A 26,208-nucleotide genomic window follows, 5' to 3' on the forward strand; every position below is an offset into this window, starting at 1 on the left:
CCGCCCCGCCCCTCCTCTTCCGGCCCCGCCCGGCTCCGTCCCGCCCCGCCCGGCCGGGAGGCGGTGCCGGAGCTGCCGCCGCGGGACTACGGCTCCCGGCCTGCCCCGCCGTGCCGTGCCCCGCCGTGCCGTGCCCCGCCGTGCCGTGCCCCGCCGGCCGAGCCATGACGGAGATCCGCGGTGAGCGGGGCCCGGGGGGGCTGCTGTGCGGGGGGGCTGTCCCCAGCGCGGTGGGGACCCTGTGGGGATAGGAGGCCCTTGGGGGGCAGGTCACCCGCGCGGCCGAGGGACCCCCACGCCCCCTATATAACGATTTGAAATTGCACACGCACCCGGTCCGCACGCCCTGCGCCACACACACACCCTTCCCGCAGGGCTGGGGTCTGCCCGGCCGGGACCCCCCCCTCCTGCCGCGGGGCCCGGGAGGGGTTTGGGGGGGCAGAGGGTTATTATTGTCTCTGTGTGTCCCGCCCCCAATTCTGGCTTCCCCCCGCAGTGTTCCCCCTTTCCTGCGTGGTGCAGAGTTACTCCTGGGGGAAGGTGGGGCTGGAGAGCGAGGTGGCCAGGCTGGTGGCCAGCAGTGACCCCCTTGCCCACATCCAGCCCGACCAGCCCTACGCCGAGGTGAGTGTCCCGCCGTGTGTCCATCGGACTGTGTGTCCGCCCATCCCATCCATCCGTCCATCCATCCATCCATCCCAGGTCCGGCCGGCTAGGGGTGGAGGTTGGGATGCGGGTCCCCTGCCTGTCCCCGGTCCCCTCGAGCCTCTGCGTGACTCAGCCCCCGTGGGAGCTGCCTTGGCCTCATCGATCGCTGCTGGGGCCAAGCAGCCTTGAGAAAAAAACAAGTCATCTCCGCTGGCTGCTCGGCTCAGGGGTCCGTCTGTCTGTCTCCCGTAGCTCTGGATGGGCGCGCACCCCCGGGGCGATGCCATTATCCGGGATAACCGCATCCCCCAAAAAACCCTGGGCCAGTGGATCGCTGCCAACCCTGCCTGCCTGGGGGCAAAGGTGAAGGATGCCTTCCAGGGTCACCTGCCCTTCCTCTTCAAGGTGCTGTCGGTCAACACTGCCCTCTCCATCCAGGCACACCCCAACAAGGTAGGGGGAGCACCCCGAGGATGGGGGGGGCAGCTCCGGCCAGCCCCCGTGTCCCTGGGGAGCTCACCCAGGTCCTCTGCCCTCCGCAGGAGCTGGCGGAGAAGCTGCACGCCCAGTTCCCTGAGCACTACCCCGACGCCAACCACAAGCCCGAGATGGCCATTGCTCTCACCCCCTTCGAGGGCTTGTGCGGCTTTCGGCCAGTGGAGGAGATCGTCTCCTTCCTCCAGAGTAAGGATGGTGAGGGAGGGGGGTCACAGGGGGCGGACCCCTGGTGCCACCTTTCCTTCCTGCAGGGGGTTCGGAGTGGGAGGCAGTGGCTGTGCAATGGTGGTGCTGGGCTCCCCGGCGGTGGGGGTGCTGGGCTCCCGGGCGGTGGGGATGCTGGGCTCTGGGGATGGGGGCGCTGGGCTCCCTGGCGGTGGGGTGACGTGTGCTGGTCACCCCTGGCAGGCGTCCCCGAGCTGCGGGCGCTGATTGGGGAGGTGGCGGCGGAGCAGCTGGAGCGCAGCGGCAGCGATGACCCCCGCGGCGTCTCAGCTGCCCTCCGTGTCTGCTTCACCCGCCTGATGAAGAGTGAGAAGAAGTTCTTTGTCGACCAGTTGAACATGCTGGTGAAGAGGATCTCCCAGGAAGGTGGGTCCCCTCTGCCCGCCGCAGCCCTCCAGGACAGCTGGGGGGGGCTGTGTTTAGGGGAGGGGATGGGGCACCCCCCCAGCTCCCACCCTAGCATTGCGCCTGGTCTCTGCCCACACAGCGGCGGAAGGGAAGGACACGTCAGGGAGCAACGGGGACCTGCTGCTGCGGCTGCACTCCCAGTACCCAGGGGACATCGGCTGCTTCACCATTTATTTCCTCAACCTGGTGAGGCTGGAGCCAGGGGAAGCCATGTTCCTGGGAGCCAACGAGCCCCATGCCTACCTGCACGGAGGTGAGCACCATCGTGGGCTTTCCTAACCCTGCAAAGACCGTCCCCCAGGGTGGCCACGGTCTCCTGCAAGAGGTTGGACCCCCCACTGCCAGCCAGGGACGTGCAGGAGGGCTGGGGTGGGCTGACAGCGCTGCTTCATCCTCGCAGACTGCGTGGAGTGCATGGCATGCTCGGATAACACGGTGCGCGCCGGGCTCACCCCCAAATTCATCGACGTCCTCACCTTGTGCGAGATGCTCAACTACACGCCAGCACCCAGCAGCTCCAAGATCTTCCCGGCTACGCAGAGCCAGCTCGATCCCAGCATCTACCTCTATGACCCACCCGTGCCAGACTTCGCCATCATGAGGATAGAGGTGAGCAGCGAGGGGGACACTTTGGGGACGCAGAGGGAGACCCCAGCCTTCTGCCGCCTTGGCTGTGCTCATGGTAGGACAGCTCGGTGTTGGCTGGGGTCACCTCGGCATGGGTTTGTTCACCCTCATAGCTCCAAGTGAGAATGGAGGGATGCAGGGGATGCTTGTGTCGGCCCTGGGCCGTGCTGCAGGCTCCTCTCCCTCCCCTGTTCCTGCTGCCTAGAGCTCGCTCACCTTCTCCAGCAGCTCTGGGCAGAGGGAGGACCGGGAAGAGGTCTTGATGGGGATGCAGCTTGGATGTTCTCAGCTAAGCCAAGGTCCCTGGATTTGGGCTGCTGCAGGCACAGGGTGGCCTGGGCACAGCAAAGGCTGCAGCGGGGTGGAAATGGGGACAACCCCCTCCAAAAAGAAGCAAAACTGGGGGAGTCTGAAGCTGCGGTGACCCTTTCCATTGCAGATCCCCGCCTCCATCAAGCTGTACCTCGTCTCCGCTGTGGACTCTGCCAGCATCTTACTGGTGATCCAAGGGACAGCCGTGGGCACCTCCACAGCTGCAGCCTCTGAAATGACTCTGCGTCGTGGCTCCGTGCTCTTCATCTCTGCTAATGAGAGCATCTCCCTCCACCTCTCCTCACCAGACGGGATGTTGCTCTTCCGAGCCTGCTGTCTCCTCTGAGCAGGACCTGGGCTGCTTCCCCCTGCATCACTCCACATTTGAGTAGATAGAAACTGGCCTGGGCAAAGTCATCTCGCTTGGAAGTTTCCCTTCCATCTGTTAAACCCCAAAACCAGCCTGCACCTGACATACAGAAAGAGCAATTCCACCAGTCGACTCCTCGGACGTGGCATGGAGCAGAGCAGGCAGAGGAAGAGCATCTCCCCTCGCAGCTTGTTAGCCACATCCCTGTAGCATCGTCCCCTCTGGGTGCTGCTGATGCCATACGATGCACACTCCGTATTTTTATATATTTTTTCCCCCTTCCTTCTTACCAAGAAGAGGGGGGAGGCCCGAGGTCTGCACCCTGGGTCTTGAGCATCTCTTGCCTGGCTTCTAGGAGCTGCTGCTCCCTCCTTTGAATGTGATGCTGAAGTTTTCTGCTGCTCCTGGGTGCCCGGTGGGCTCTTCCCAAGCCTGGCCGACGGCAAGCAGTCCTCTGAGCCCTGTCACCCCTCACCTGGCTATAAAAGGGGGCTGCTTGGCAGGGTGATGGAGCTGGAGAGCCTTTGGTGCTGTGAATAAAGTGATGACTTTGTCCTTGGCACAGGGCAGTGTGGTGCAGGGAGCAGGAGGATGGGGAGAAGCACTGGTGTTTGCAGGGTCAGGGACTGGAGGAGGCTGGGGGTCACTCCAGCACCCCCACCCCAGCACCAGGTGTGACCTTCCCCACATCACCCTGCAGCACCATCAGCCCAGGCAACACAGTAGCTCCCCAGGGAAACGGGACAGTGGTGTAAAACTTGACCAGGGAAACCAGATCACTCCAAAAACCCTCCGGGGCCAGGGAAGGAGCCCTCCAGAGTGGCACTGCTGGGGGGAATGGGGCTGAGCCCCCCGCACAGCACCAACACACCTCTGAGTAATGAGATCGAGTTTATTGAGTGTTCCCTTTAACAACTAAAATACAAAAAACCGCAACAGTTCAGATCTCTAGACATGACGTATTTAAATAAGGTTTCTTCGTAAGAAGCTGATTGTCCTCTATGTAGCAGAGCAGGACGGTGACTTAAGGCAGCTTTGAAGGTTCACAGCTGGCACGGGGGGCTGGGCTGCCCCGCACCTGCATCAGCAGCTTTGGGGACAACTGCCACAAGCCACTCACTCCAAACCCAGAACTTCATGGGTCCCTGGAGAGATGGAAAGCTGGGAGGTCCCAGCGACAGCAGCTGGTGGATGTAACAAGTGCAGGAGCTCGAAGCTCAGCAGCCTGCCGGTGTCTGCTCCCTTGGGTTCCCCCAGCTTCTCTTCTCCATCAGAGCTGCAATCTTTGGCTCAGATCAGCCCAGGGTTTAGGAGGAGGGAACCCGGCAGCAATTAATTGCAAGCAGCACAAGATAAGTAAATGAAGCGGCGCTCTGCCAGCCTGTGCTGACCCCAGCCTCACTGGCTTGGTCTCAGCCTGCCAGGGAGGAGGGGTGACTAAAGCAGAAATAAATAGAAAAGGGGTCTCAGGGCTTCCCAGCCTGGTCCTGCACCGTGGCAGTTCGACCCCACAATCAACTGCCTCTTCATTAGGGAGGGCTGGGGAGCGCAGCCTGCGCCTGGGGACAGGTCCTGATCCTTGATGTGGCTCATTGCAGGAGGAAAAAAGGAGGTCAGGCAAACCGAAGAGCATTTGCTGCTGCACCTCCCCGTTCCTTCCCTTTACACGCCCATGGAGGTGCCCGGGCTCTGCCTCCCCTCCCTCCCCAGCGCAGCCAGGTGACAGGTCCCCTCCCGTGCCACCTCTCTCTGATATTGCTGAGTGTCAGGAAAAGTCCTTCAGGTGGGTTGGTTGGTGCTGCTCACCACCAGCAGCATCGCAGCATCACTCAGTTCTTGTGTCACTGTCCCAGCATGAGACACAGACGCCAACAGCCATCCCACAAGACAAAAAGTGCTGGCTTTTGACCTGTTCCTGCATGGTCCCGGCCGAGCGGCATTACTGGATCACACAGGAGAGATTTTCTCTGAAACAACAGGGGCAAGAAGAGGAGGCGACAGGTTTTGTGGGGATGAGATCCAGATCTTCATCATCGGGGACCTCATCGAGGTGGTACCCATCCTGCAGCAGCTGCCGGCTCAGGTCCTGGTTTACCTGCTGCCAGGGGGGACAAAGGAGGCAGAGCTGGTTAAAATTAGTCCCCGTTTAGCTAAAATTTAGGTCCCAGGGCTTGCAAAGAGCAGGCATGTGAGCAGGACAGGCATCGCATCCTCCCTCCAGTGCCGTTGTGTGTGGAGAAGCAGCACAACCAGAGCAGAGAAGGTAAAGACAAGACCAAAGAGCTTTTCCTGGGCTGCAGCACCCCGACACACACCCCATGCACCCCAAAACACCCCGCAGGCTGTGACACCCTTGTATGACGGAGCTTTTCAGCTGCCCCGCTACAGGGTCTGGGGACAGATGATGCTTTAGGTGCAAAGGGCAAAGCAGCGGCAGCCAGCTGGGGCTTGCAAAAGGGAGATTTGTGCACGGCTGAAACGCATCGGGCAGCAGAGGCAGTGGGTTGCAAAGCAGAGCTCTGCGGGATGGACACACACACATCCCATGGGGTGATGCTTCATCACAGCCCCTACACAGAGCCCTAAGGCATAAGCGGAACAAGGGAGGCCGCGGGAACCACATCGTCAGAGTCAAACCCCTGGACTTGCCTCGGCGGAGGAGTAGCCCGAGGAACATCTGGATCCCAGCTCCCCATCGCTAAGAGAAGAAGGAAACGGTCAGAGCCAGCTGGGAAGCGGCATCTTTGCTTGGGATGCAGACAAGGGAATCTCGGGGGGGAAAAAGGGAGCCAGCAGCATAATCCCGAGGGATTTAAATCTGGGGACAATGGGCGTGTTTTGCTGCTAAGAGATGCCCAGTGCAATCAGGGACACTCTACAAGTGACAAGGAAAATCGGTCCCCCCCCAAAAGCCAGCTCTGAGCCTGCAACAGCCCCCACCCAAAATCCTGGGATATTCATCCAGTCCCCACCTGTCCGAATCGAGGGAGACCAGGTTTTCATCCACCGTCTGGCTGAGCGCTGTGTAGCCCTTGTTAAACCTCACCGATCTGCAGGGAAGCAGAGGAGTGAGCCCGGAACAGATGTTTTGGTGCGGAAATGCAGCCACAGGGCTGCTGGACTGAGGAACTAGGGCAGGAATCCTGGTCCTGAATGTCCCTTGCCAGCCAGGCATTGTCCCAGCTAAGAATAAATTCCACCTAAGCTCTAGACTTCCCGATGAGATCCTGAACACCAAACCATCCCCAAAACCATGAGGAGGAGCATGGCCCCTGCTAGAGCATCTCCTAACTTGTGCAGGAAAGGTGCAATCCTTTGGTCTATTGAATGCTTGCTGGCCACAACACAGCAGCAGACTAAGGTCCCAAACTCATTTTTTAATCCTCTGGAGTTTCCCAGTCTCCTCAAGGAACATGACAAATACATCTTGGGTAAAGAAAAACGGGATCAGACCTTTTAGCTGCCGGCTTCGGCTGGTGCGGCACGGGTCCCCCCAGCAGCCCCTGCCTTCGCAGCGCCGCCTTGGCCAGCTCGCGCTGCCGCTCTGAAAGCCAAGCACAGGGGCAGAGCTGAAAGCACCCAAATGCTCCCCAAGGGTCCTGGTTTTGGGGGGTTGGGGGTGCAGGGCAGGTTGGCCCTAAGGAGAGCATGGAGGCGTTGCGGTGCTTTCCATAGGCAACACCTATGCGTTGCTTTTTTTTAATGGGTTTTGGTTTTGTGGGTTTATCCCATCAAGGAGTAAAAAAGCTTTCAGTCACTGCCCTGGGTGAGAGGTGTCAATGACTCCCCAAATCCCGGCAGAGTCCCCGGGGTGTCACTTACGCAGCTTGGCCTGAATGGAAGGAGGCTTGCTCATGATGTACGGTCCCCTCTTCTCCACCGCATCCGCCGCCTTGCTCGGCCTCTTGCTGTCAGCCCAAATCAGCTAAAACAAGGGGAGAGCAGCGCCGTCAGCAGCACCTCTGGGCGGATGAATTAAACCGGAGTCAGCTCAAAGCATCTGGTTGTTCTGGGGAAAGGTGCCGGCAGCCGGCTGGGAGCTGGGAAGGGACGGCTCCTCCCAGCCCTGCGCCGTGGCCACAGGAGGGAGAGGAAGAGGAATAAGCAGATCTATTAGCAGATGAAGGGATTATTGGGAATGGCGATGCTAAAGTAAAAGCAGTTGCTTTGCGAGCCTAACTGCTGACCAGCAGCTTCTTTGCGAACCTGACTCCAGTAATACTCGGGAGAAAATGTGACGGAGAAGATTTAACTAGCAGGTTCATCAGATAAAATATAAAGATATTTTATTTTAATTTCTCCACAGGTTTTGAGCCTTTCAAGCTTCTTGCCATGCTTTAAGGAAAAGCCTCCCCTGCCTGTAAGGCACTTAGCGCCAAGGAGAGCCAGCACCGCTGAATGACACGGGGGGTGTGGAGGGGTGGAACTTCTATAAATACAATAACTAATGAAGAAAATAGAGGAAAAATCAGAAAATGGAAGTTGGGGGCATCAGTGTGGGAGGGACAGGGAATTAGAGGAAGCAGTTAATGAGGAAACAAGGCAGAAGGGCCCGGGGTGGTGACTGGAGAGCACAGCCAGGGTCAGCGTCAGTGTCTTACACTGGGATTAGCAGGGCAGAGCCTTCCGCGCGGGAGCCACGGTGTGCCGGGAGCCCGGGCAGCGGGATTAACCGGGCAGGCAGCAACCCCCTGCCCCTGCCCTGCATCCCTCTGTGTGTGCCGGACCCCCCCGTGCCCCCCCATACAGCCCCCCTGCACCTGCCCAGCGCTGGGCTAGCACGTGTGTGCCCCCCTACAGCCAGGTGTGCCCCCCCCATACTGCCCACACACACACACCCAGCCCCATAGCCACGATGTACAGACCCCATACAGCCCCCCCACACCTCCCAGCCCCATAGACACGATGTACAGACCCCATACAGCCCCCCCACGCCTCCCAGCCCCATAGCCACGATGTACAGACCCCATACTGCCCCCCCACGCCTCCCAGCCCCATAGCCACGATGTACAGACCCCATACTGCCCCCCCACGCCTCCCAGCCCCATAGCCACGATGTACAGACCCCATACAGCCCCCCCACGCCTCCCAGCCCCATAGCCACGATGTACAGACCCCATACAGCCCCCCCACACACACACACCCAGCCCCATAGCCACGATGTACAGACCCCATACTGCCCCCCCACACCTCCCAGCCCCATAGCCACGATGTAAAGACCCCATACAGCCCCCCCACGCCTCCCAGCCCCATAGCCACGATGTACAGACCCCATACTGCCCCCCCCACCTCCCAGCCCCATAGCCACGATGTACAGACCCCATAAAGCCCCCCCACACCTCCCAGCCTCATAGCCACGATGTACAGACCCCATACAGCCCCCCCACGCCTCCCAGCCCCATAGCCACGATGTACAGACCCCCATACTGCCCCCCCCACCTCCCAGCCCCATAGCCACGATGTACAGACCCCATAAAGCCCCCCCACGCCTCCCAGCCCCATAGACACGATGTACAGACCCCATACAGCCCCCCCACGCCTCCCAGCCCCATAGCCACGATGTACAGACCCCATACAGCCCCCCCACGCCTCCCAGCCCCATAGCCACGATGTACAGACCCCATACAGCCCCCCCACGCCTCCCAGCCCCATAGCCACGATGTACAGACCCCATACTGCCCCCCCACACCTCCCAGCCCCATAGACACGATGTACAGACCCCATACTGCCCCCCCCACCTCCCAGCCCCATAGCCACGATGTACAGACCCCATAAAGCCCCCCCACGCCTCCCAGCCTCATAGCCACGATGTACAGACCCCATAAAGCCCCCCCACGCCTCCCAGCCCCATAGCCACGATGTACAGACCCCATACAGCCCCCCCACGCCTCCCAGCCCCATAGCCACGATGTACAGACCCCATACAGCCCCCCCACGCCTCCCAGCCCCATAGCCACGATGTACAGACCCCATACTGTCCCACAGCCCCCAGCCACGTGCCCCATACAGCTCCATGACCCCCAGCCCCGCACGTACCCCCGGGCCCCGCCACGCGCTGGCTCTGCCCACAGCGGGACCGGCCCCAGCCCCGGCTCCGCCGCCGCCCGTCGCCATGGCCGCCCTCGCCCCGCCCCTGCCCCGCCCCTCGCCCGCCCAGCCAATGGGAGGCGGGGAGGCGGAGCGCCCCCGCGCCGCGCATGCGGAGCGTGCCCGGACCCCGGGCCAGCCGGATCCCGGGACCGCCGGGACTGCCAGATACCAGACTCCCAGGCACCGGGACCACCACACTACTGGGGCAGCTGGGACACCAGACGTCCGGCCCATCAGATACTGGGGCAGCTGGATACGGGCGCCTCCAGGACAGCCAGATGCCAGACACCAGGACCACCAGACACCTGGGACCACTGGGACACAGCAGTGGGTGTCCCTGCTGTGACCCCACTGTGCGACAGGGAACCGCTTCCCTGCACAGATTCCCCTTTTCCTAAAAAATGCCCTTTTTCTGGAGGCAGCTGGAAATAATAAAATATTTTCCTTTTTCTTCCCCTTTTTTTGTTGCCAAACCCCTGCCTGCACCAGAACAGAGGTGGTAAACAGGGTCTTCAGAGCAACGTCTATTCTGGAACAGATCACCAGCCCCACTGGACACCAGCAAAAGCCCACCCCTTGCAGGAGCCTCCCACCCACCTTGGAGGCTTCTTAAGCCCCAACTTTGTCACAGGGAAATTGTTGCTCAAGGGCAGGGGGAGCTTTGCAAGTACTTGTTGGTGTCCTCCTCCCCAAAGGGGTGTGTACCAGAGGGTCACCATGCCCTCCAGGTCCTTTCTCTTCCCAAAGGTGGAGCCAGGAGCTTGGGCAAAGCCACCCCATGCCAGGATTTATAGCCGCCTACTCTCTTGGGAAAGCACATTGTTTCTTCCTTTTCCCCATAAAAGCAAAAAAATAATCACACAAGCCACCACTACCACATCAGTCAAACCAGTTTTTCCTTTATTAGGTCCAACTTCACATCACATACATTGTGACTCAATAAAGGAAGTTATTTCAAATAAGGTAATACGTTAACATTTGTGTCTCCAGGCAACTGTGTACAATCAGGTAAGCACTGGTAAAATGCTCGAGTAATGCACCTGGAACAGAAAAGAATAAAGAACAGAAAAAACGTTAAAGCAGCAGCCCAGTATCTTCACAGAGTTTCCATGGGGTCTCAGATCAGTTACTCCACTGCTTGCTTTTAAGCTCAAAGACCCGTTTAATCACACTCAGCCCCCAAGAGGCATTCCCAGCACAGCTGCCTCACCGTTCCCTTGCACCAAGACATCATATCCCAGGGCAAGGGGGAGGGTAGGGACTTAAACGATCGAGAATTAAGTACTATTTGCCATCTGACCCCCCACACCTCTATTCTGAGTATAAAAAAAAAAAAAAGAATATGACATGGGCCATCTCCTGAAGAATGTTAGACTGCCTTACCTAACTTCACTTCCATGAGGATTTTTATGTAGGGCTTAATTTTAGTCTGGGGTTCAAGTACATTCAGCCTTGCCTATACTTAATGAGAGATCCTCATTTATCAGAGAAATCGCTGTTTAGTAACAACACCTTCATATGCTGCAGCTCACATAAGAGGCTGGTACTTATGACTGAGATCTACATGTCTTAGTTACAGTTGTTTTCAAGTTTAGAAAGCATTCAGAAGTTCAGCTGTAAAAAACCAGTAAAACCAGTGGCTTTCTAAGACCTGAGGCTGCTGGAATCAGCATGAAATATTACATGCCCTGCTCCTGAATTATCAATTGAGGCTAAAGGATATTCTGCACACAGGTCAGCTAAGCTCTGGCTACACTACAGCTGATGTGTTTATTCTGTAAGCAAAGCACCCTTTAATGTAACGTTTAATTACACTAAAAGATGCTATTTTAAGTGTAACATGAAGAAACTTCAGTGTTGCTGGATGACTACCATTAGTGGGGCCTATTTTCTAGCATAACCTAGTAATTAGTATCTCCCAGTTTTCTAAATTGGCTAGACTGTGACAATAAAATGAAAGTTTGTGCATTTCCAGTGGAAATGATCCTGCCGTTTGCTAAAAATGCTTCTGCGGACAAGGTGACAAGGAGCAAAGGTCAACAACACGCTGCCAACAAAGTGCTGCAATACCCATTGTCTTGGCAACTGCTATCTAGAAATTTCTGGGAGGTTGCCAACCACCCTACCCCTTCTCAAGCAACTGCACTGTTCTTTTTTTAAGCCTTCTTTGAAAAGGGTTAGTGCCTTTCCAAGGAGACCTGCAGTGACATGAGATACTTGAAGAACCACATTACAATCTTGAAATTCACAGCCTTTCACAGACCCATGAAGGCAAGGAAGAGGACTCTGGCAGGAGAGTTTTAGGGTACAGGAGTCCCATGCAAGAGTCTCAGAAGCAAGGACATCCCTTACCAATAAGGTCTATGCTTTGTCCAGGCCCAGTTCCTCTGGAGTGGAGATTCCCAGTTCACTCAAAGTTGGTCTAAGTTCCTGGATAACGTAAGGATAGATTTCCTTGTGAGGTCCTGCCTTGTCCTAAATAAAAAGGAACCGTGTTATTTCGACAGCAAGCTGTTGTTAAGGTCAGGTTTGCAATCAAGACGTGTTCACAAATGTGTCTATGGCCTGATCCACCAACTGCTCATGAAAGTAGCTCCTGCAGGACAGGAGAGCATGGCCCAGCTCCACCTGCATGTCAAGTAAACAAGACCTGTATACAGCTACACTGGAAAGTCCTCCTACCATTGACTGTGGCTGCAGAGCACCCCAGAATAATACTGAGCTCCCCTTCAGGGGATTTGCAGATTATTCTTAACACCTGACACCTTTCCCTCATTTGACATCACGCTGATGTGACCCGTGACTTGTGCCAGACCACACAAAACTCAAAGCGGAGCCAGGCTCAAGCTCCTTCAACAGGAGATGCTTTGCAAACCATCCCAAATACCACTTACACCTTAGGAAACAGAATGAAAATGATATCCAATCAGTAAAATGGGAAAAATAAAATCAGCTTTTGGGCAGAGCTGGGAGAAAATTTAACTTGCTCGGAAATCAGAGGAAAAACATCACTCCTTGAGTAATATTTACGTGGAGCTCCACAAAGAGCATATACCTGTCTCCAGGTTCTGATAAACTGAGTTGTCCCCTAGATGGTGGGGACAAAAGACAGGAGAAAAAAATAAGAGAGTTAAGAAAAACATATGAAGGTTCTTCCATTGGTCTTATGTCTCTAAAACCATTAAAAAACTTCCACTATTACAGAAGAATACAGAAAGCAGAAGTGGCAAACTGGGAAGCAACTGATTGTGGAGTAAAGTTTGAAGTGTGTATTTGACAGCTAGCAGCAAAGACCTCCACACCAGTCCTCACTTGTGGCAAAAACCAGTTGGAAGAGCACAGCTGGCTTCTACAACTGAAATAGAACGCCGGCCTCCATCCCCACCCCCTTTAACTCCCTGTTAAATGAAGGCTGGACTCAGGTTTCAAGGTGCTAGTTTATGTTATTTTTCAAGCCTATGCTGCTTCCTGAGTTACTACTCCCAGCCAGCTCAGTATTCATACCTTTTAAGAAGCCAGTAAGGTGCCTTCATTTGAGATATTTCTAGTAATGCTTATTAAAAAAAAAAAAGAAAAATCCTTAAAGACTTTCCCACCAGAGTCAGCATCAAGAAAGGAAAACATGAACGTAAGAATGCTTTACTTGAAGCTGTGCTGTTGAGTACTCTGACCTCAAAATAATTATTTCAAGTCACTGAGCACATGCTCGTAACAAAGCTATTGATTCTGGCAGCAGGAAACAGTGGTTTCCCTTTGCACCACTAAGAGTAAGCCAAGAAAAACTCTTCTGCTGCTGGGCTCTCGGCAGTGCGAACACAGCAGTTACACCCTAGGCTGCCATTCCACTCACCTTTACAACTTCTAAAATGCGGACGGCACTGGCAAAGTCATTTAACCGTCTGCATGCCCTCAGAGCTGCATCGATGATTTTTGGTTCCGGAACCAGGTCATAACCCACAAGTGTGTTTATGCCTGTAAATATAAGGAAATGTCAAAAGGAAACTGGCATCAGCTCATCACGCTACCAAAAGAAACCTGCCAAGCATTACTTTGCTCTCTCGTAAAAGAATAAAGTACTACCAGAACACCAGTCCCTACTAGAAGCTGATCGCAACTTTCACTGCTATTTTGGGGACACACACATCCCCCCCCCCCCAAGGATTTTCTTTTGCTTTCCTCCCTCTCACTTTTGCTCACTGATGTAGATTTTAAGTAGATTCAATGAAATCCCAGTGGGCCAGTTCTATCCAATCTCCCAACAGGAGTCAAGTGTCTGCACCACAGCACATCAGCTATGAAATCTTTAATAAACCCAAATTACTTCATTCCTACAGGTGTTAACGCAACTGGAACTTGAGCTGCTTTCTATTCCCTCCCTCTCCTTTCCAAGGGAAGAGCCCAACACCTTGTCATCCAGGTGATGCTGGAATGATCCCTCTGGCTGCCAAACACATTTTTAGGCCCCAGTTGGGGTATTTTAATGGGACCTGGCAACTCCACAGCAAATAACAACTGGAGACAACCAGGCAAACAGCCTACAGCGTGTTATGGCCAAGCCAGTAAGTCAAAGACCAAAGAAAAATGTGTGTGGTTACACACCAAGCAACAGCTGAACTCGAATACACTTTCCTCAGACCAAACATTTCTCTCCCTCCCACCCAGGTGTTAAAATGCATGTTCTGGGCTACTAAAACTTGCAAAGCCTGGACTCCCACTGTCTTATACCCCTGCTCTCCCTCACTGTGTGTGCTGTGGTTCCTTCTGACCTGCTTGTTTGGTTGGTGAGGTGCCATCACCTGCAGCACCAGGCTCAGAGCTGAGCAGACGGCAGCATGCCAACCACAAGCACATGCAGAGCAGCCAGATAACTCAGAACAAATAAGGCTCACACAGTGCCTTGCCCCAGCTGAGTATTTACAGGATTGCTCTCCTACACCGAACTCCCAGTTTTCACTATTTCTGGTCTCCAACAGCAAAGTAAAAATAAGTTGTTATTTCTGGTCACGAAACTATTACAAACCAGTTATATTTACTCCGTGTTACTGCCCCCTTTTCACTCAACATACCTTTCCTGAGCTCCCAGGCATCAATATCTGGCTTGTTGAAATACGTCACCCAGCGAGCATCGAATTCTTCATCTGATTCTTGTGACCCATGAGAGTAGCAGCGGGCATGCAGTACAGCTGAACGCAAAAAGAACCGAAGAGACTTTGAACAAACAGAAATAACTGCATTTTTAGTCCTGACCAAGAGACCAAAAGCCATAAAATACATATTTCACTCACTACAGTCAGTCTGGATGAGACCTCAGCCTGGATAAGCACTGGATGAATACAGCTTATTAAGTATCGGTTGGGTTTTTTGTGTCAAAGTGGGTATTTTCTGTACTACATCAGACTTCTGAAGTGTTCCCAGACCCTTTGGTCAGAACAGGATTACTTAATGACAGGGGGAAATGCAAGAGAAAAACAATTCTGTGAAACCAGTCCTTAAGAGAATTTTTCTGGGATCCCAGTTTCTATAACATACAAGAATTTTCCATCTCCCCAGAGCCAAGCAAGTCAGAAAAATGTAACATACACATGCTTCATCAACAAGACACTGAAGCAGCACAATCGTTCTGTTCCCCACATTCAATCCTTCTCAAAACCACAAGACTTGTCCATGCAGCGAGTTTAGCTGGGTGAATCAGTTTTGCAGTAGCATTCCTGCCAGAAATAAAACCCTATACCCTATTAGTATACCCATCCACTTCAGATGAATATTCCGGTTTCTTCTGGAGTAACTTCCTACTCCTGAAATTGCTCCATAACCGATTTTGTAATCCAGGAAAAGCAGATTTCCCAACCAACAGACTGACTTTGATGGATGACTCAATAGCAATGAGCTGCAGGTCTTTGATTCCAGCACAAGTTCAGAGCTGATGAAGGCCCATTTTAAAGTGGTTTTAGGAATCTGTGCAAAATGACATGAGCTCAACTATAAAGGCTCTCAAAAGCAAAGGGATGAGAGCTATTTCTTCCAACAGGCTACTGAAGGGTTGAAGGAGAAAAAAAATAATAATAAAAAAAAAACCTGCTGTCTCTGCACCTATCCAAGATAAAACTCCTGGATTCAAGGTTGTAATTGCATTAGTATTTGATAATTAATAAAGCAGAGAAGTCGATTGTACTCCAACGGACAAATAAGGCTGGTATGATTCTGAACTCATTTCTTCCCTCAACACTACTCTTTTATCACAAATTGTTTTTTTTCATTTGCGTGTCTTGTCTTTTTCAACCCACAAAGGTTGGAACAGTTTTTCAAAAGGAACTAAAACCTAGGGCACAGCCAGCCCCACTCACATCAGAGCTGTGCTGGGTCCTCCCTGCAAAGTCCGAGCGCTCTGCAAGCTGCCTTACCAGCAGAACACAAGCCTGGCAAGAGACCACCTCCTCTCCCTGATGGCAATTTCACTCCACTCATATTTGCAGAGAGGTCGTACACCAGATATGACCTTGCCAGTCTGAAGCTCCGCTTCAGAGGAAGTCAGATATAGCTAGTTACTTTTTCCTACTTCACCTAGCATGAACTGCTCATACTGACCCATTACAAAGCTTTAAATAAAGGAAGAAATCCCCAAACTGGGTTGCATTTTCATCTTTCCCAGATAGACTTTTCTACTTTGAAGATCACAGCAAACAGCATACTGCGAACCAGCATCCTAATTCTACATAAAATACAGTGGAGCAATCCACAGCGGTTTCAAGGAGTATCCTCAGTCTCATTAGCTGTCAGCCCAATCAGAACGCAATCCAGATTTTTAATAAAATTTAACATGGTCCAGCATTTCAGCTGCAATTCTGGTTTATGCAATCCCTCCCAAAACATGAAAATATCTTCATTTATCTACGTAAGGGAAAAGTAAACAACAGGCCAAGTCAGAATCATAATGCTCTTTTGCTGTTCTATAGGGAGATTCCCCATCCTCTCCCCAGCTCCAAAACCCACCTTTGACCCCGCTTTCTCCAATAAATCACGTGCACAGCTGATAGCAGAGCAAGAGCACTCCCCTTTAAATGCTCCTGCACCCAGGCAGGGAGCGAGCAGACGCTGCTGAAAGGCCCTCAGATGCTGGCCCATTTGGGGGAAAATACTTTTTTTCTTAATCACAGAGAAAAAGAGAAATAGCAGGTTTCAGTTTGAGAAAGACCTAGTTTGAAGCTCTCAAATGCCATCTCTATGTTGATAAAGTAAAGTCTTTTTCCATTGAGTGCTCAACAAAACCCTTCCCTTTAGTCTTAAAGGACTGACTCAGTTAAAACTAAAAGGATCCTGAAGAAAAATAAAAAAGACCACAAGAATCTGAACTCTGGATTTCCAGGATGCATTTTTCAATTGCTGCTATGTTTCTTTCAAACCCTTTGTCTTCCATCCTAGAACATTTATGTATCGGAGAGCAGGCTCTGCGAGCCTCTCTGGCAAAGCAGAGGGGCTGCAGGAGTGAGCCTGGTGCCTTGCCTTTCAGTGGGGTCCCTCAAGGTCACTGTCACACACACGCTGCATATATGACAGCTGAACCACACCAACCCAGCCGTGTGAAGATTCCCAACTCACGGAAGAAGCAAAGGGCAAGTATGTTTGCAGAGGCGCGTTTTCAAGAGAACTCAACAAACTTCGAGAAGCCAGGAGGCTAAAGTCACCTAACATTATGCAAAGGGGTGTTAAATCTTCCTGGAGCGTCAGAATTTGTCAGCTTTCCCTGTTAATGAGCACAGAAGAAAAACAAACATCAAGAGGAGCATTAATTTACAGAAAAAAGATGGGCAGTGAGAAGCCCAGGAGTGCAAACACATTACAGGCAGAACATTTTGCAGCATTATTTAATGTAAACCTAAAGCCACAGGCACGTGAGGTGGCCCCAGCGTGTCAGATCTGCCGAAACATAAACCGCCGGGGCCAGGAGCAAAGGCGAGGAGGGTCAGAAGTGTTAAGCGAGGCGTTTGTAAGACAAGACCTTGGAGAAGAAGAACACGAGCCCGCGCGGACGGAGAGCAGCCAGCATTCAGCAGGAGCGCAAAGGAACTGCGGGCAAAGAATTTTAATGGATATAAAAGGAAAATGGGGGGGGGGGGGGGGGGGGAGAAGTATGAAAGAAGTCCTAGCGTGCAGACAGAATGACCACAACTGATTTCTTCCCGTTTTTTAAAAATCGCAGCCGTATGCTCGCCGTTGCAAGTATTTGACTCAGCGGTGCTGCAGGAGAGGCATGCACAGGCCTCCCAATGCTGTCACCCTGATGGGTGCCTGCTAATTAGCTTTTAATTGGGACAACAGGCCCTGCAGCCCGGGTGCTTTCGCTCTGCTTCCAGGCAGGCACCGCGCTGCCTGCGGCTGCTCTCCCTCCCGTTCCGATAAACTGGGGGGTTAATGGGGGGGCGGGCTGGGGCAGGGCCGCCCCGGTGCCCCCCGGGGCCGGGCTGCGCAGGTCACCGCCGACCTCCGTCAATGTCACCTTGGCGGGCGACCCGGGGACAGCGCCGCCGCCCGCCCCGCCGCCGCCCCCGGGAAGGGGCCCAGCGCCCCGCAGGAACCGGCGGGGCCGGGGACGGCGGGGGGGGTAGCGGGGGCGGCGGGAGCGGGGCCGCGGCCCGGCCCGCGCACTAGGCCGCAGGGGCGGCCTGCCCTCGAGTGACGCCGCCGGGTCATCGCAAGGACACGGCGCCAGCCGGGCCGGGCCCCGCCGCCTCCCGCCCACCGGGGCCGGACCCCTCAGGGCCGGGCCGAGCCAAACCGGGCTGGGGTCGTGGCAGGCGGGAGGAAAGACGCGGGCGGCCGCTCACCTGCGGGGCCGGCGGGCCGGCGGACGGCTGCGCGGAGGCCGGAGACAGCGCAGCGGCGGAGGAGCGCGGCGGCGGCGGGCAGCATGGCGGCGGGGAGGCAGCACCGGGCAGCGGGGGCGCGCGCCGCTCGCTCCTGGCACCGGCAGCGCGAGGAAGGTACGGCGGCGCCGCAGGGACACGCCGCGCCGGGGCGGGAGGCGGGCGGGGCGCGGGGCGGGGCCGGCCGCCATTTTGTGTGTGTGCCGCCCTCAGCCGCCCTGAGGCGGCGGGCCCGCCGCCCGGCTGAGTGGCCGCGCTGGGCGCCTCGGGGGGATCGCTACGGGGCGATTGCTAGCCGGTCTTAGTGGTGTTATTTTGTGCTCAGAGGGAAAGTCATCTAAAGCTTGTGGTCGCTGAGGCGGCCGTTGTGTGGGTGAGTAATTAAACTCTCCCTGTGAGGGAAGTACATGGAGGTTCGGTGGTCAGTCAGCTGTAGCTGTAGGGTCGACTATCTGGGACCCTTTAAAAGACTCTAAAACGCCCAGAAGAAGCGTGTTTGACGTTTAATCAATCTAGTGCTGCCTACTGAATAGGACTTTCCCAAGAAATGTGATGCATAAACATAAGCGTAGGCTATATAATTCTGCTTGAATGAACGATACAGCATGCATGTTAGGTGGAGTGAGTCCCCCATGCATCCAGCTGTGTGATAAAAGAATACCCACTTCTTCATGCTGCATTAGTGTTCAGGGGTTTCTTATTCCTGATCTTGGTGACATGGCTGCCATTGCCCGTGTGTGGCCTGGCAGCCCTGTTAGCCAAGGTGGTGGAGCATGGCTTGGGGAGGCGAGGGAGGCCCTTCCCTGGCCCTGCCCGCCATGGCTGTGTGCTGCCAGCTCCTGTGAGGGAACAGCACCCGGCTCCTTCCCGTGAGGGGAAAATGGGGGGCCCAGCCCGGCTTTGGCTGCAGCATCCCGCAGCTCTCCAAGGCTTGCTGTGGCTCTGCCCCAGGGCCAGGCCTGGCACCTGGGAAGACAGCCTCCATTGCATCCTTGTGCCCAAACCTCACGGCCCCGGCTGCAGCGTGCTGCCCTCGGCCGCTGCTGTGCCACGTGCTGGCAGGAGGAGAGGGCTGGCCCAGCCACAGCCTGGGCTGCCGCACCGGGCACCGCCGCGCAGGGCACCACCGCGCAGGGCACCGCCATGCAGGGCACCACCACACAGGGCACCGCTGTGCAGGGCACCGCCACACTGGGCACTGCCGCGCAGGGCACCGCTGCACCGGGTACCACCACGCAGGGCATCGCCGTGCAGGGCACCGCTGCACCGGGCATCGCCGCGCAGGGCACTGCAGCGCAGGCCACTGCCACACCGGGCACCACCGTGCAGGGCACTGCCGCGCAGGGCACCACTACGCAGGGCACTGCCACGCAGGGCACCACCACGTAGGGCACCGCCGTGCAGGGCACTGCCACACCGGGCACTGCCACGCAGGGCACCGCTGCACAGGGCACCACCATGCAGGGCACTGCCACGCAGGGCACCGCTGCACAGGGCACCACTACGCAGGGCACCGCCGCGCAGGGCACTGCCACACCGGGCACTGCCGCGCAGGGCACCGCTGCACCGGGTACCACCACGCAGGGCATCGCCGTGCAGGGCACCGCTGCACCGGGCATCGCCGCACAGGGCACCACCACGCAGGGCACCGCTGCACCGGGCACTGCTGGGCTTGCAACAGCATCCTGAAAACTGTTTTTTGCAGGCTCCTGGGGTTGTGCCTCAGCAGTGCAGCACAAGATCATTGTGACAATTTTGCTCGCCCCATCTCCTTAGGACCCTGTGGAGCCAGATGTCATCATGCTATTTTAAATGCTTTGTATTTTTGGTTACAGTCTTTTTATTTTTTAACCATTTTCTCATGCAGGAAATACTTGGTCCACAGCTAGCAAAGCAAGGAGTACAAAATCCCCAGGCTCCTGTTGCCTCCAAGATTGGAAACTGCCTGCATATAGAATCAATTAAAAATAATTTTGCGCATTAATGGAATAATGAGAAATGAGTGATTTGGGTTTTTTTCTCTCCTTGCTGGGAGCAATGTCAGACAGCAGCAGTGGGGCAGGGTTGTGGAGGTGAAGGACTGTTAGTTCTCGGCTGTGTGGCTGTGACAGTCTTTAGGCTTCGATCAGAGCATTTACAGAGGGGTTTATGTATTAGCATGATTTTTAGCACATATGGGCTAAGAGCCTGTACCTGGTGCTCTGGCTCGCGTGTAGGGCAGAGGGTTGAACCAGAATGGTGGCTGCACTGGTGAGAGGAGACTGGGGAAGAGCGGTCACTGGATGGGACAGAGCCCAAAGCTTTCTCAGCCCCAAACCACCAAAAAAATAATTTAAAAATTACAATGGAAAATTAATATTCAACTACATAGTGGCAGATAAGTGAAGTGAATCAATCTGCAGCAGGACAGATAAGGGCAAGCCTCTGGCCCGGAGGAACAGCTGCCTGCTGAGGGAGATAACAAGGTCATCACCAAACAAAACAGACCCCTGCTTCCTCCTCCTCGTCGTTCCCCGGTCTCCTTTCATTCCTGCTCCCAGCCAAGCAAAGCACTTGCCAAGCAAGCCCTTGACAAAAGAGGGGACGCTTGTCGTTGCGGAGAGCGGGAGCGAGGTGGGGAGATAACGCGGCTGCAGCCAGAGCATCCCTCCCGGCTGGCTTTTGGGAAGCAAATGCTTATTAATACCAATTTAATTCATCCCACGGTGCCCCTGGGGGCTGCCTGGGCTGGATCGAGGGGAACCAAGTGGATTGGGGCTTGCTCAGCCTCCCATAACCCATCCCCTGCCCTCCCCACATCACCCTGGTCCCTGCTGTGCTGGCCTGAGGGGCTGACACAGGGGCTTTGCCAGGCTCTGCCATGCCAGTGGGGGCCAGGCTGCTGCCAGGGCACATAGGAGACCCCCATCCTGGTCCCATTCCAGAAAGGGACGGGATTTGGCTGGGATCCCTTGTCCTGGATCAGTAGCAGCCCTCACTGTGATCTGTGCCGTGGTCGGCAGCCAAGGTGATCCCCCCATTTTCCCATAGACTTATTTCAACTATTTCTAAAGAGCTTTTATTTTCTGTTCATTTCCCCTTACCCCCTGGAAGAAGCAGGGATTTTGTTCCAAAGGGCTTTCCCAGGGAGCCAGCCCGCGGCAAGGGCTCTGCAGCCGAGCCCACAACCTGCGCCGAGCACCACATCCAGCCACGACAACAACCCACCTAACACTCCCACTGCCCCCAGCTCGTGATGTCAGGGCTTCACCCCAGCTCCAGACTACAAACACCTCCAGGAGAGCAAAGACCAGAATATCTGATGCGGGAAGAAGAAGAAGAAGGGTTGTTTTATTTTCTTCTGCTGTCCCACAGACAGGCAGCGCAGTGCTTGGCTCCGTGGGCACAGGGAGGGAGCAACCCGTCTGCTTGTTTGTGTGTTTTATCGGGGATGAATCATGGTGCTGCGGGGCACTGAGCCCGGCATTAATAAACCTGACAGCTCCTTGCCAGGCGTAATTGCAGCAGTTTTGATAATGAAGGTATTACTCCAACAGGCTTGGGGCAAAACCATCTCTCCTGATGGCTGGTAAATCACAATGGGGAGCGACGATGTGCAGCCACGTTCCCTGGTCCGGCACCGTTCGGTGAACGGCAGCGGGTGCTCTGGCTCCCTGGAGTGACTGCAGAAAGGTGGCTGGTGGTGGCATTGCCTCTGGGTGGCCAAATTTGGGGTCAGCAGCTTGCCCCGACACATTCTCCCCTGCTTCAGTCCATAACCAAGAGCTGGTTAGGTTTAACCCTTTAACCCTCACCCCAAGTACACAAGGTACACCCCCCCCAGCAGCAAGCCCCCATGCACGGGGCTCAGCTGGAGCAGTAGCAGCGAGTGGGGACACGCTGCGGGGGGGCTGCAGCACACTGGTGACCCCGGAGCAAGCATGACACAGGCTTCCCACTGCCTTTATCCACAGCAAAGCAGCTAAAAAAAAATAACCCGGAGTTCCTCCAGCATACAATCGCCTGCCTATATAGAGGGCATACTCCTGCACATATAGCTGGCATACAGCTGGTCGGGGTGGGAGGTGGTGGGGTCAGTGGTGGTGGTCTGGCTGGAGGTCGGTGGTCCCGAGCCCCTCGGGCTGTCAGGTACCTGTACCTGCAACTTCTTGGTCAGCAGCTCCTCACAGGGAGGTGGCAGGGGCCGCTTCAGCCCCTTGGTGGAGGAGCTCGACGTGTCATCTCCTGCCTTGCCGAGCTCTGTCCCCAGCCCGTGCCAGGGCTCCGGGGGCTGGTAGCCTGTCTGGTTGGGATCCAGGGGGTCTCGGGAGAGCAGGATGCAGATGGAGGGGACATTCTTGTGGACAGTCAGGTTCTGCGCTGGGCCACCAGGCAGTGGGTCCTGGTTCTCCCAGACCTCCAGCAAGGTTTTGTAGCGTACCTTGGTGACCTGGTGAAGACCTCCCAGCTTCCGTTTCATGATCTCCACGCAGGTGATGGTCTTGGTGACCGCCCTGCCACAACCACTGAAGACGATCTGCCGGCTGCCCTTCAGCTCCATCTGGGCCATGGCGAAGTTCATCAGGTTCCTGATCTTGCTGCCCTCCTTCACTTTCATCTCCACCACGTCTGGGGGCAGGTCGGTGAAGGGCAGTGGGCTCTCCTCCTCTGACGTCCTCACCTTTCGGAAGTTCTCCATCCTGGACTGGGTAACAGGCTTGGCTGTCCCTCCTTCAGCAGTCATCCTTCACCTCTTCCCGATGGAACTGCTCAGGCTCTTAGCCCCCCAGGACCATGGCAGGCCTGACTCCACTGCCCTCCAGCCCAGCCCGCAGGAGGGCTGAGTTTAACGCTGCATCCCTGGGACCACCAGCCCTTTCCCCTCTGCTCACCTGGGGCTAGCTGTGGAGGAGCTGGCAGTGGGTCGGTGGCTGTGCTGGAGTCTGTCCCCCAGGGGCTGCAAGGTCCCCTGGGTGCCCCCGGTTGCTCCCAGCAGGGACGACAGCCAGCTCTGGCTCCTGGTGATGCTTGAGCTGCTCCGCTCCCACTGCAGCACTTGCTTCTGCTGCTCTTTGCTTCATTCTGGACTTCAGCAGCCCCCAGAGCTGTTCTGTGTAATTAGCAGATCCTCCCCCTCTCCCTCCCCTTCCTCCCCTCCTCCTCCCCTCGCTCTGCCTCCCATCCCAGCACCCAGCTCCTGCCTTCATCCCTGCTCAGTACCCAGAGTTGGGAAAGGCAAAGGGGAGGGCAGGGAGCCCGGGTCCCCATCCGGGAGCATGAAGGCAGGGAAGCAGCGGGCAGGGAAGGGAAGGTGGAAGGCAGAGGGAGAAGCTCACTCTTGCCTTCATCATGCTCCCGGAGTCCTGCCCCCTTAAAGAGAACCTGGTCTCTTCTGTCAGCGCTTGCTCCCCTCAAGGACGCCAACTGCTAACTGCGAATGTCAGCAGAGTGCGGGCAGCTGGCCTCCTGCCTGCCTCCTGCCTGCCTCCCTGGCACCCTCTACCCGGCAGCATCCCCAGAGGGGTAGGGAGTCCTGGCCACGCTGTGCCCGGGGATGGCATGGAGATGCAGGTGGTACTTTGGGAAGTACCGTGGAGCTTGAGCTCAACCCTTATTAGCCATCAGAGAAGCTAGTGGGACGAGCAGCCAGGAGAAATCCTGGCAGATGGCACTGTGGCCATGCCCGACTGCCTGCTGACCAGCTGTGGGGCTGGGGCATGCACCGAGCGGGCTGGGGCTCTGCTCCCCCGGCACCCCACAGCCTCAGCCCTGGCTCTGCCTGCAGGAAAACCTTTCCATCCCAAAAGCCCTGAGGAGCAGATGCCATGGCAGGCCCAGTTTTCATGGGTGATTTCTCTCCCTCCTCCTTCTCCCTCCCCAGCCCTGCTGCTGTCCCAGCCCCTGTCCCTTGCTCTGTGCCACATCCCTACCAAGGAGCTGCCTGCCGTGGGGTCACCATCATATTTACTGGCAGTACATCCCAGGAGATACCTATTGCAGGCCAGAAAATCTCCCCTTTCTGCCCCCAATGCCTTCCCCGAGCAGAGGCGATGTCCCTGCCCCAGGCCGGCCTTCTGCCTCCCCCTGTCACCTGCTCATCCCCTGCCTGCCCCAGCACCCCCAGCCTCCCGCCCCGCTGGCTGGGGGATCATTGCACAGTGGAAAGACATGCCAAGTATTGACTTGCAGTCAAATCTTATTGGCCTCTGGAGGCCCCTGGATTGTTTTCACTCCAAGCCAGGCTTGAAAAAATACATAAATAAATAAATCAATCTGATGCCCATGGAGGTGAAGGCTGTGGCAAGGCAGGATGTGGCCATCCCCTCCCAGACAGGGCAAACCCCCACATCTCTGTGGTCCCCACAGCAGCTTTCTGTGGGTGCTGCTGCCCTAAATGGGGGCAGGTATGGGCCACCCCCTGATCCAGCCACCAGACTGGGGTCCAGGGGGTCTGCAGGTGAGGGGAGGACAGCACCAGTGTGGGATGGGATGCTCCAGCTAAGAGCAGTGCCCCGCTTCATTGGAAAATCCAAGGGATGGAAAGCATCTTTTTCCAACCCAGCTAATGCCCCATGAGGCCCCTTTGGCACAGAGGGGGAAACTGAGGCAGGGCCCACCATGACCCCAGACTCACCCCCAGCACCGGTGGCAGATTCAGGCTTTGAGCACCCCCCAAGTCCCACCCAGCACTCTGCAGTAGCAAGCATGCCTGGTTGCTGTCCTTCCACCATGAATCCCTCACTCATATGGGACAAAACAATGTCATTTCCCCCCCCTTCTGCTTGATGACTACTTGAGGCATCCTTACAGAAGGTGCTTGGCTCCTTCCTCAGGCAGGCAGGGATGGATTAAGCCTCTCAGGGAAACTGCTGCCTTCAAAAGATGCTAAAACCCTAGGAAAATAATCAGGAAAGATTTTAGCAACCATTTGCAGAGTGTGTGCAGTCGAGGGAGCTGAGAAATCCCTCCGAGTCGCTATTCAGGTGTTCAAACAGCCACCACTGGCACAGGAGGGTTACGTGGCCACCGCGGGCTGATGGCACCAAGGCCCCAGGCGAGCCAGTGCTGCTCAGTGCCGAGCCTGCAGCCGGATGAGTCCCTACTGCTGGGTGAGCCACCCAACCCTTCTTTCCTGGCCCAGAACCAGCTCCTGCCTCCTGTGGCCCATTTTTTGTGCCATCAGGGTGCCTTCCCTACCCATCGCATGATGGAAGCAGCAGCAGCTTCTCCCACCCCCCACCTCTAATTGCTGCTTAACAAACTCTGCTTATTGCAGCCTCTGAAATGGAGGCAGACGAGGTGCAATCACAGCCAAGCCTTTCTGCATCCCTCAGAGGGCTGCGGAGGGTGCCCTCCCCCCAAGGCAAAGGCTGCGGCAGGGGGGCATTCATGACAGGGTCTTGCTTTCCCTCTGCAGTGCTTAAAATGTAAATGAAATTCATTATTAGCAACTCCATTGCTAATTGCCATCTGAAGCTATTCATTGGCCTGTCAGCTTATTTGTTGGAGGACAACAGAGTGGATCGGTTATTCCAAGTGAAGGAATAGCTGAAATGAGCTCAGCCGCAGCAAACAACAGGATGGGAGAGGATGGAGAGTGAGAATGGGGGGACAAAGGCACAGACAGCCCTAGCCTGGGGGGGACTGGTTAAAAAAAACATTGGGAAAGATGGGGAGTCATTTAAAATGGAGAAGAGGTAAATGGTAAAGGCAGGAAAGGAAAAGAAATAAGAACAAAGCAATTACACCCTGCGTATTGTCTGTCTGTCCTGAGCATCCACTCCAGTCACAGTGGGACCCAGGGACAGGTTTCTTCCCCCTTTTCCCCACTATGGTTTCTCTCTGAGCATCCCACATCCCAGTGCTATGGGCTGCCAGCACCCTACAGGGCTGGGGGGGGGGGGGGGTGTGTCCCCCTTCCCTGCAGGACCCTCTTGCCTGGCTCTGACCCCACAGGAGGTGTAAGTTTGGAAGGGGAGCCGAGAGGGGAGGGCTGGCAGTGGTGGGGATGGAGAGGGCTGCAGGGAATGGCATGGAGCCAGAGCTGACAACAGCCCTAGCCAAGCCTGGAAAAGCGGGGAAAAAGCCCAGAAACATATTCTTAATAGACAGGAGGGCAGCTGGACAGGAGCAGTAACCTGAGCCCCTGTCCTCCACCTGCCCTCTCTGTATTTTCTGTCATCCAAGGCG

The 26,208-nt window shown here is 55.7% G+C and overlaps 4 protein-coding genes across 4 annotated transcripts; 1 reads left to right on the forward strand and 3 right to left on the reverse strand.

The window, feature by feature from the left end:
• The first annotated feature begins 43 nt into the window (after positions 1-43).
• MPI (mannose phosphate isomerase) lies at positions 44-3,650 on the forward strand. Its single transcript, XM_055716318.1, has 8 exons — positions 44-180; positions 497-624; positions 901-1,101; positions 1,191-1,332; positions 1,555-1,737; positions 1,859-2,032; positions 2,180-2,388; positions 2,846-3,650. The coding sequence occupies exons 1-8, from the start codon at positions 165-167 to the stop codon at positions 3,062-3,064; spliced, it is 1,272 nt and encodes a 423-aa protein (XP_055572293.1). The 5' UTR covers positions 44-164; the 3' UTR covers positions 3,065-3,650.
• Positions 3,651-3,962: 312 nt separating this feature from the next.
• On the reverse strand, positions 3,963-9,216 carry FAM219B (family with sequence similarity 219 member B). The gene is made up of 6 exons (XM_055716320.1): positions 9,125-9,216; positions 6,911-7,013; positions 6,542-6,632; positions 6,061-6,138; positions 5,738-5,786; positions 3,963-5,186 (listed from the first exon to the last, which is right to left on the reverse strand). The coding sequence occupies exons 1-6, from the start codon at positions 9,200-9,202 to the stop codon at positions 5,028-5,030; spliced, it is 558 nt and encodes a 185-aa protein (XP_055572295.1). The 5' UTR covers positions 9,203-9,216; the 3' UTR covers positions 3,963-5,027.
• An 841-nt stretch (positions 9,217-10,057) lies between these two features.
• Positions 10,058-18,159, reverse strand: LOC102048594 (cytochrome c oxidase subunit 5A, mitochondrial). The gene is made up of 5 exons (XM_055716755.1): positions 18,001-18,159; positions 14,245-14,361; positions 13,029-13,150; positions 11,531-11,653; positions 10,058-10,218 (listed from the first exon to the last, which is right to left on the reverse strand). The coding sequence occupies exons 1-4, from the start codon at positions 18,083-18,085 to the stop codon at positions 11,540-11,542; spliced, it is 438 nt and encodes a 145-aa protein (XP_055572730.1). The 5' UTR covers positions 18,086-18,159; the 3' UTR covers positions 10,058-10,218; positions 11,531-11,539.
• Positions 18,160-19,906: 1,747 nt separating this feature from the next.
• RPP25 (ribonuclease P and MRP subunit p25) lies at positions 19,907-23,564 on the reverse strand. Its single transcript, XM_027802883.2, has one exon. The coding sequence runs from the start codon at positions 22,760-22,762 to the stop codon at positions 22,046-22,048; it is 717 nt and encodes a 238-aa protein (XP_027658684.1). The 5' UTR covers positions 22,763-23,564; the 3' UTR covers positions 19,907-22,045.
• Between the last annotated feature and the right edge of the window lie 2,644 nt (positions 23,565-26,208).

The sequence above is a fragment of the Falco cherrug genome, chromosome 7 (assembly GCF_023634085.1).
Source record: "Falco cherrug isolate bFalChe1 chromosome 7, bFalChe1.pri, whole genome shotgun sequence".
Taxonomy (NCBI): domain Eukaryota; kingdom Metazoa; phylum Chordata; class Aves; order Falconiformes; family Falconidae; genus Falco; species Falco cherrug.

Bases quoted from the DNA above. Each gene is read 5' to 3' on its own strand.
- MPI (XM_055716318.1), top strand. The intron at 2,033-2,179 runs GTGAGCACCATC...TCATCCTCGCAG, and splicing joins CCATGCCTACCTGCACGGAG to ACTGCGTGGAGTGCATGGCA. The intron at 2,389-2,845 runs GTGAGCAGCGAG...TTTCCATTGCAG, and splicing joins TCGCCATCATGAGGATAGAG to ATCCCCGCCTCCATCAAGCT.
- FAM219B (XM_055716320.1), bottom strand. From the start codon at position 9,202: ATGGCGACGGGCGGCGGCGGAGCCGGGGCTGGGGCCGGTCCCGCTGTG. The intron at 7,014-9,124 runs GTACGTGCGGGG...CCCTTGTTTTAG, and splicing joins GCGCGTGGCGGGGCCCGGGG to CTGATTTGGGCTGACAGCAA. The intron at 5,187-5,737 runs GCAAGTCCAGGG...CCCCCCTGGCAG, and splicing joins CGGGCTACTCCTCCGCCGAG to CAGGTAAACCAGGACCTGAG.
- LOC102048594 (XM_055716755.1), bottom strand. From the start codon at position 18,085: ATGCTGCCCGCCGCCGCCGCGCTCCTCCGCCGCTGCGCTGTCTCCGGC. The intron at 14,362-18,000 runs GTGAGCGGCCGC...TTTTGCGTTCAG, and splicing joins CCGGCCCGCCGGCCCCGCAG to CTGTACTGCATGCCCGCTGC. The intron at 13,151-14,244 runs GTATGTTGAGTG...TTATATTTACAG, and splicing joins TGCCTGGGAGCTCAGGAAAG to GCATAAACACACTTGTGGGT.
- RPP25 (XM_027802883.2), bottom strand. From the start codon at position 22,762: ATGACTGCTGAAGGAGGGACAGCCAAGCCTGTTACCCAGTCCAGGATG.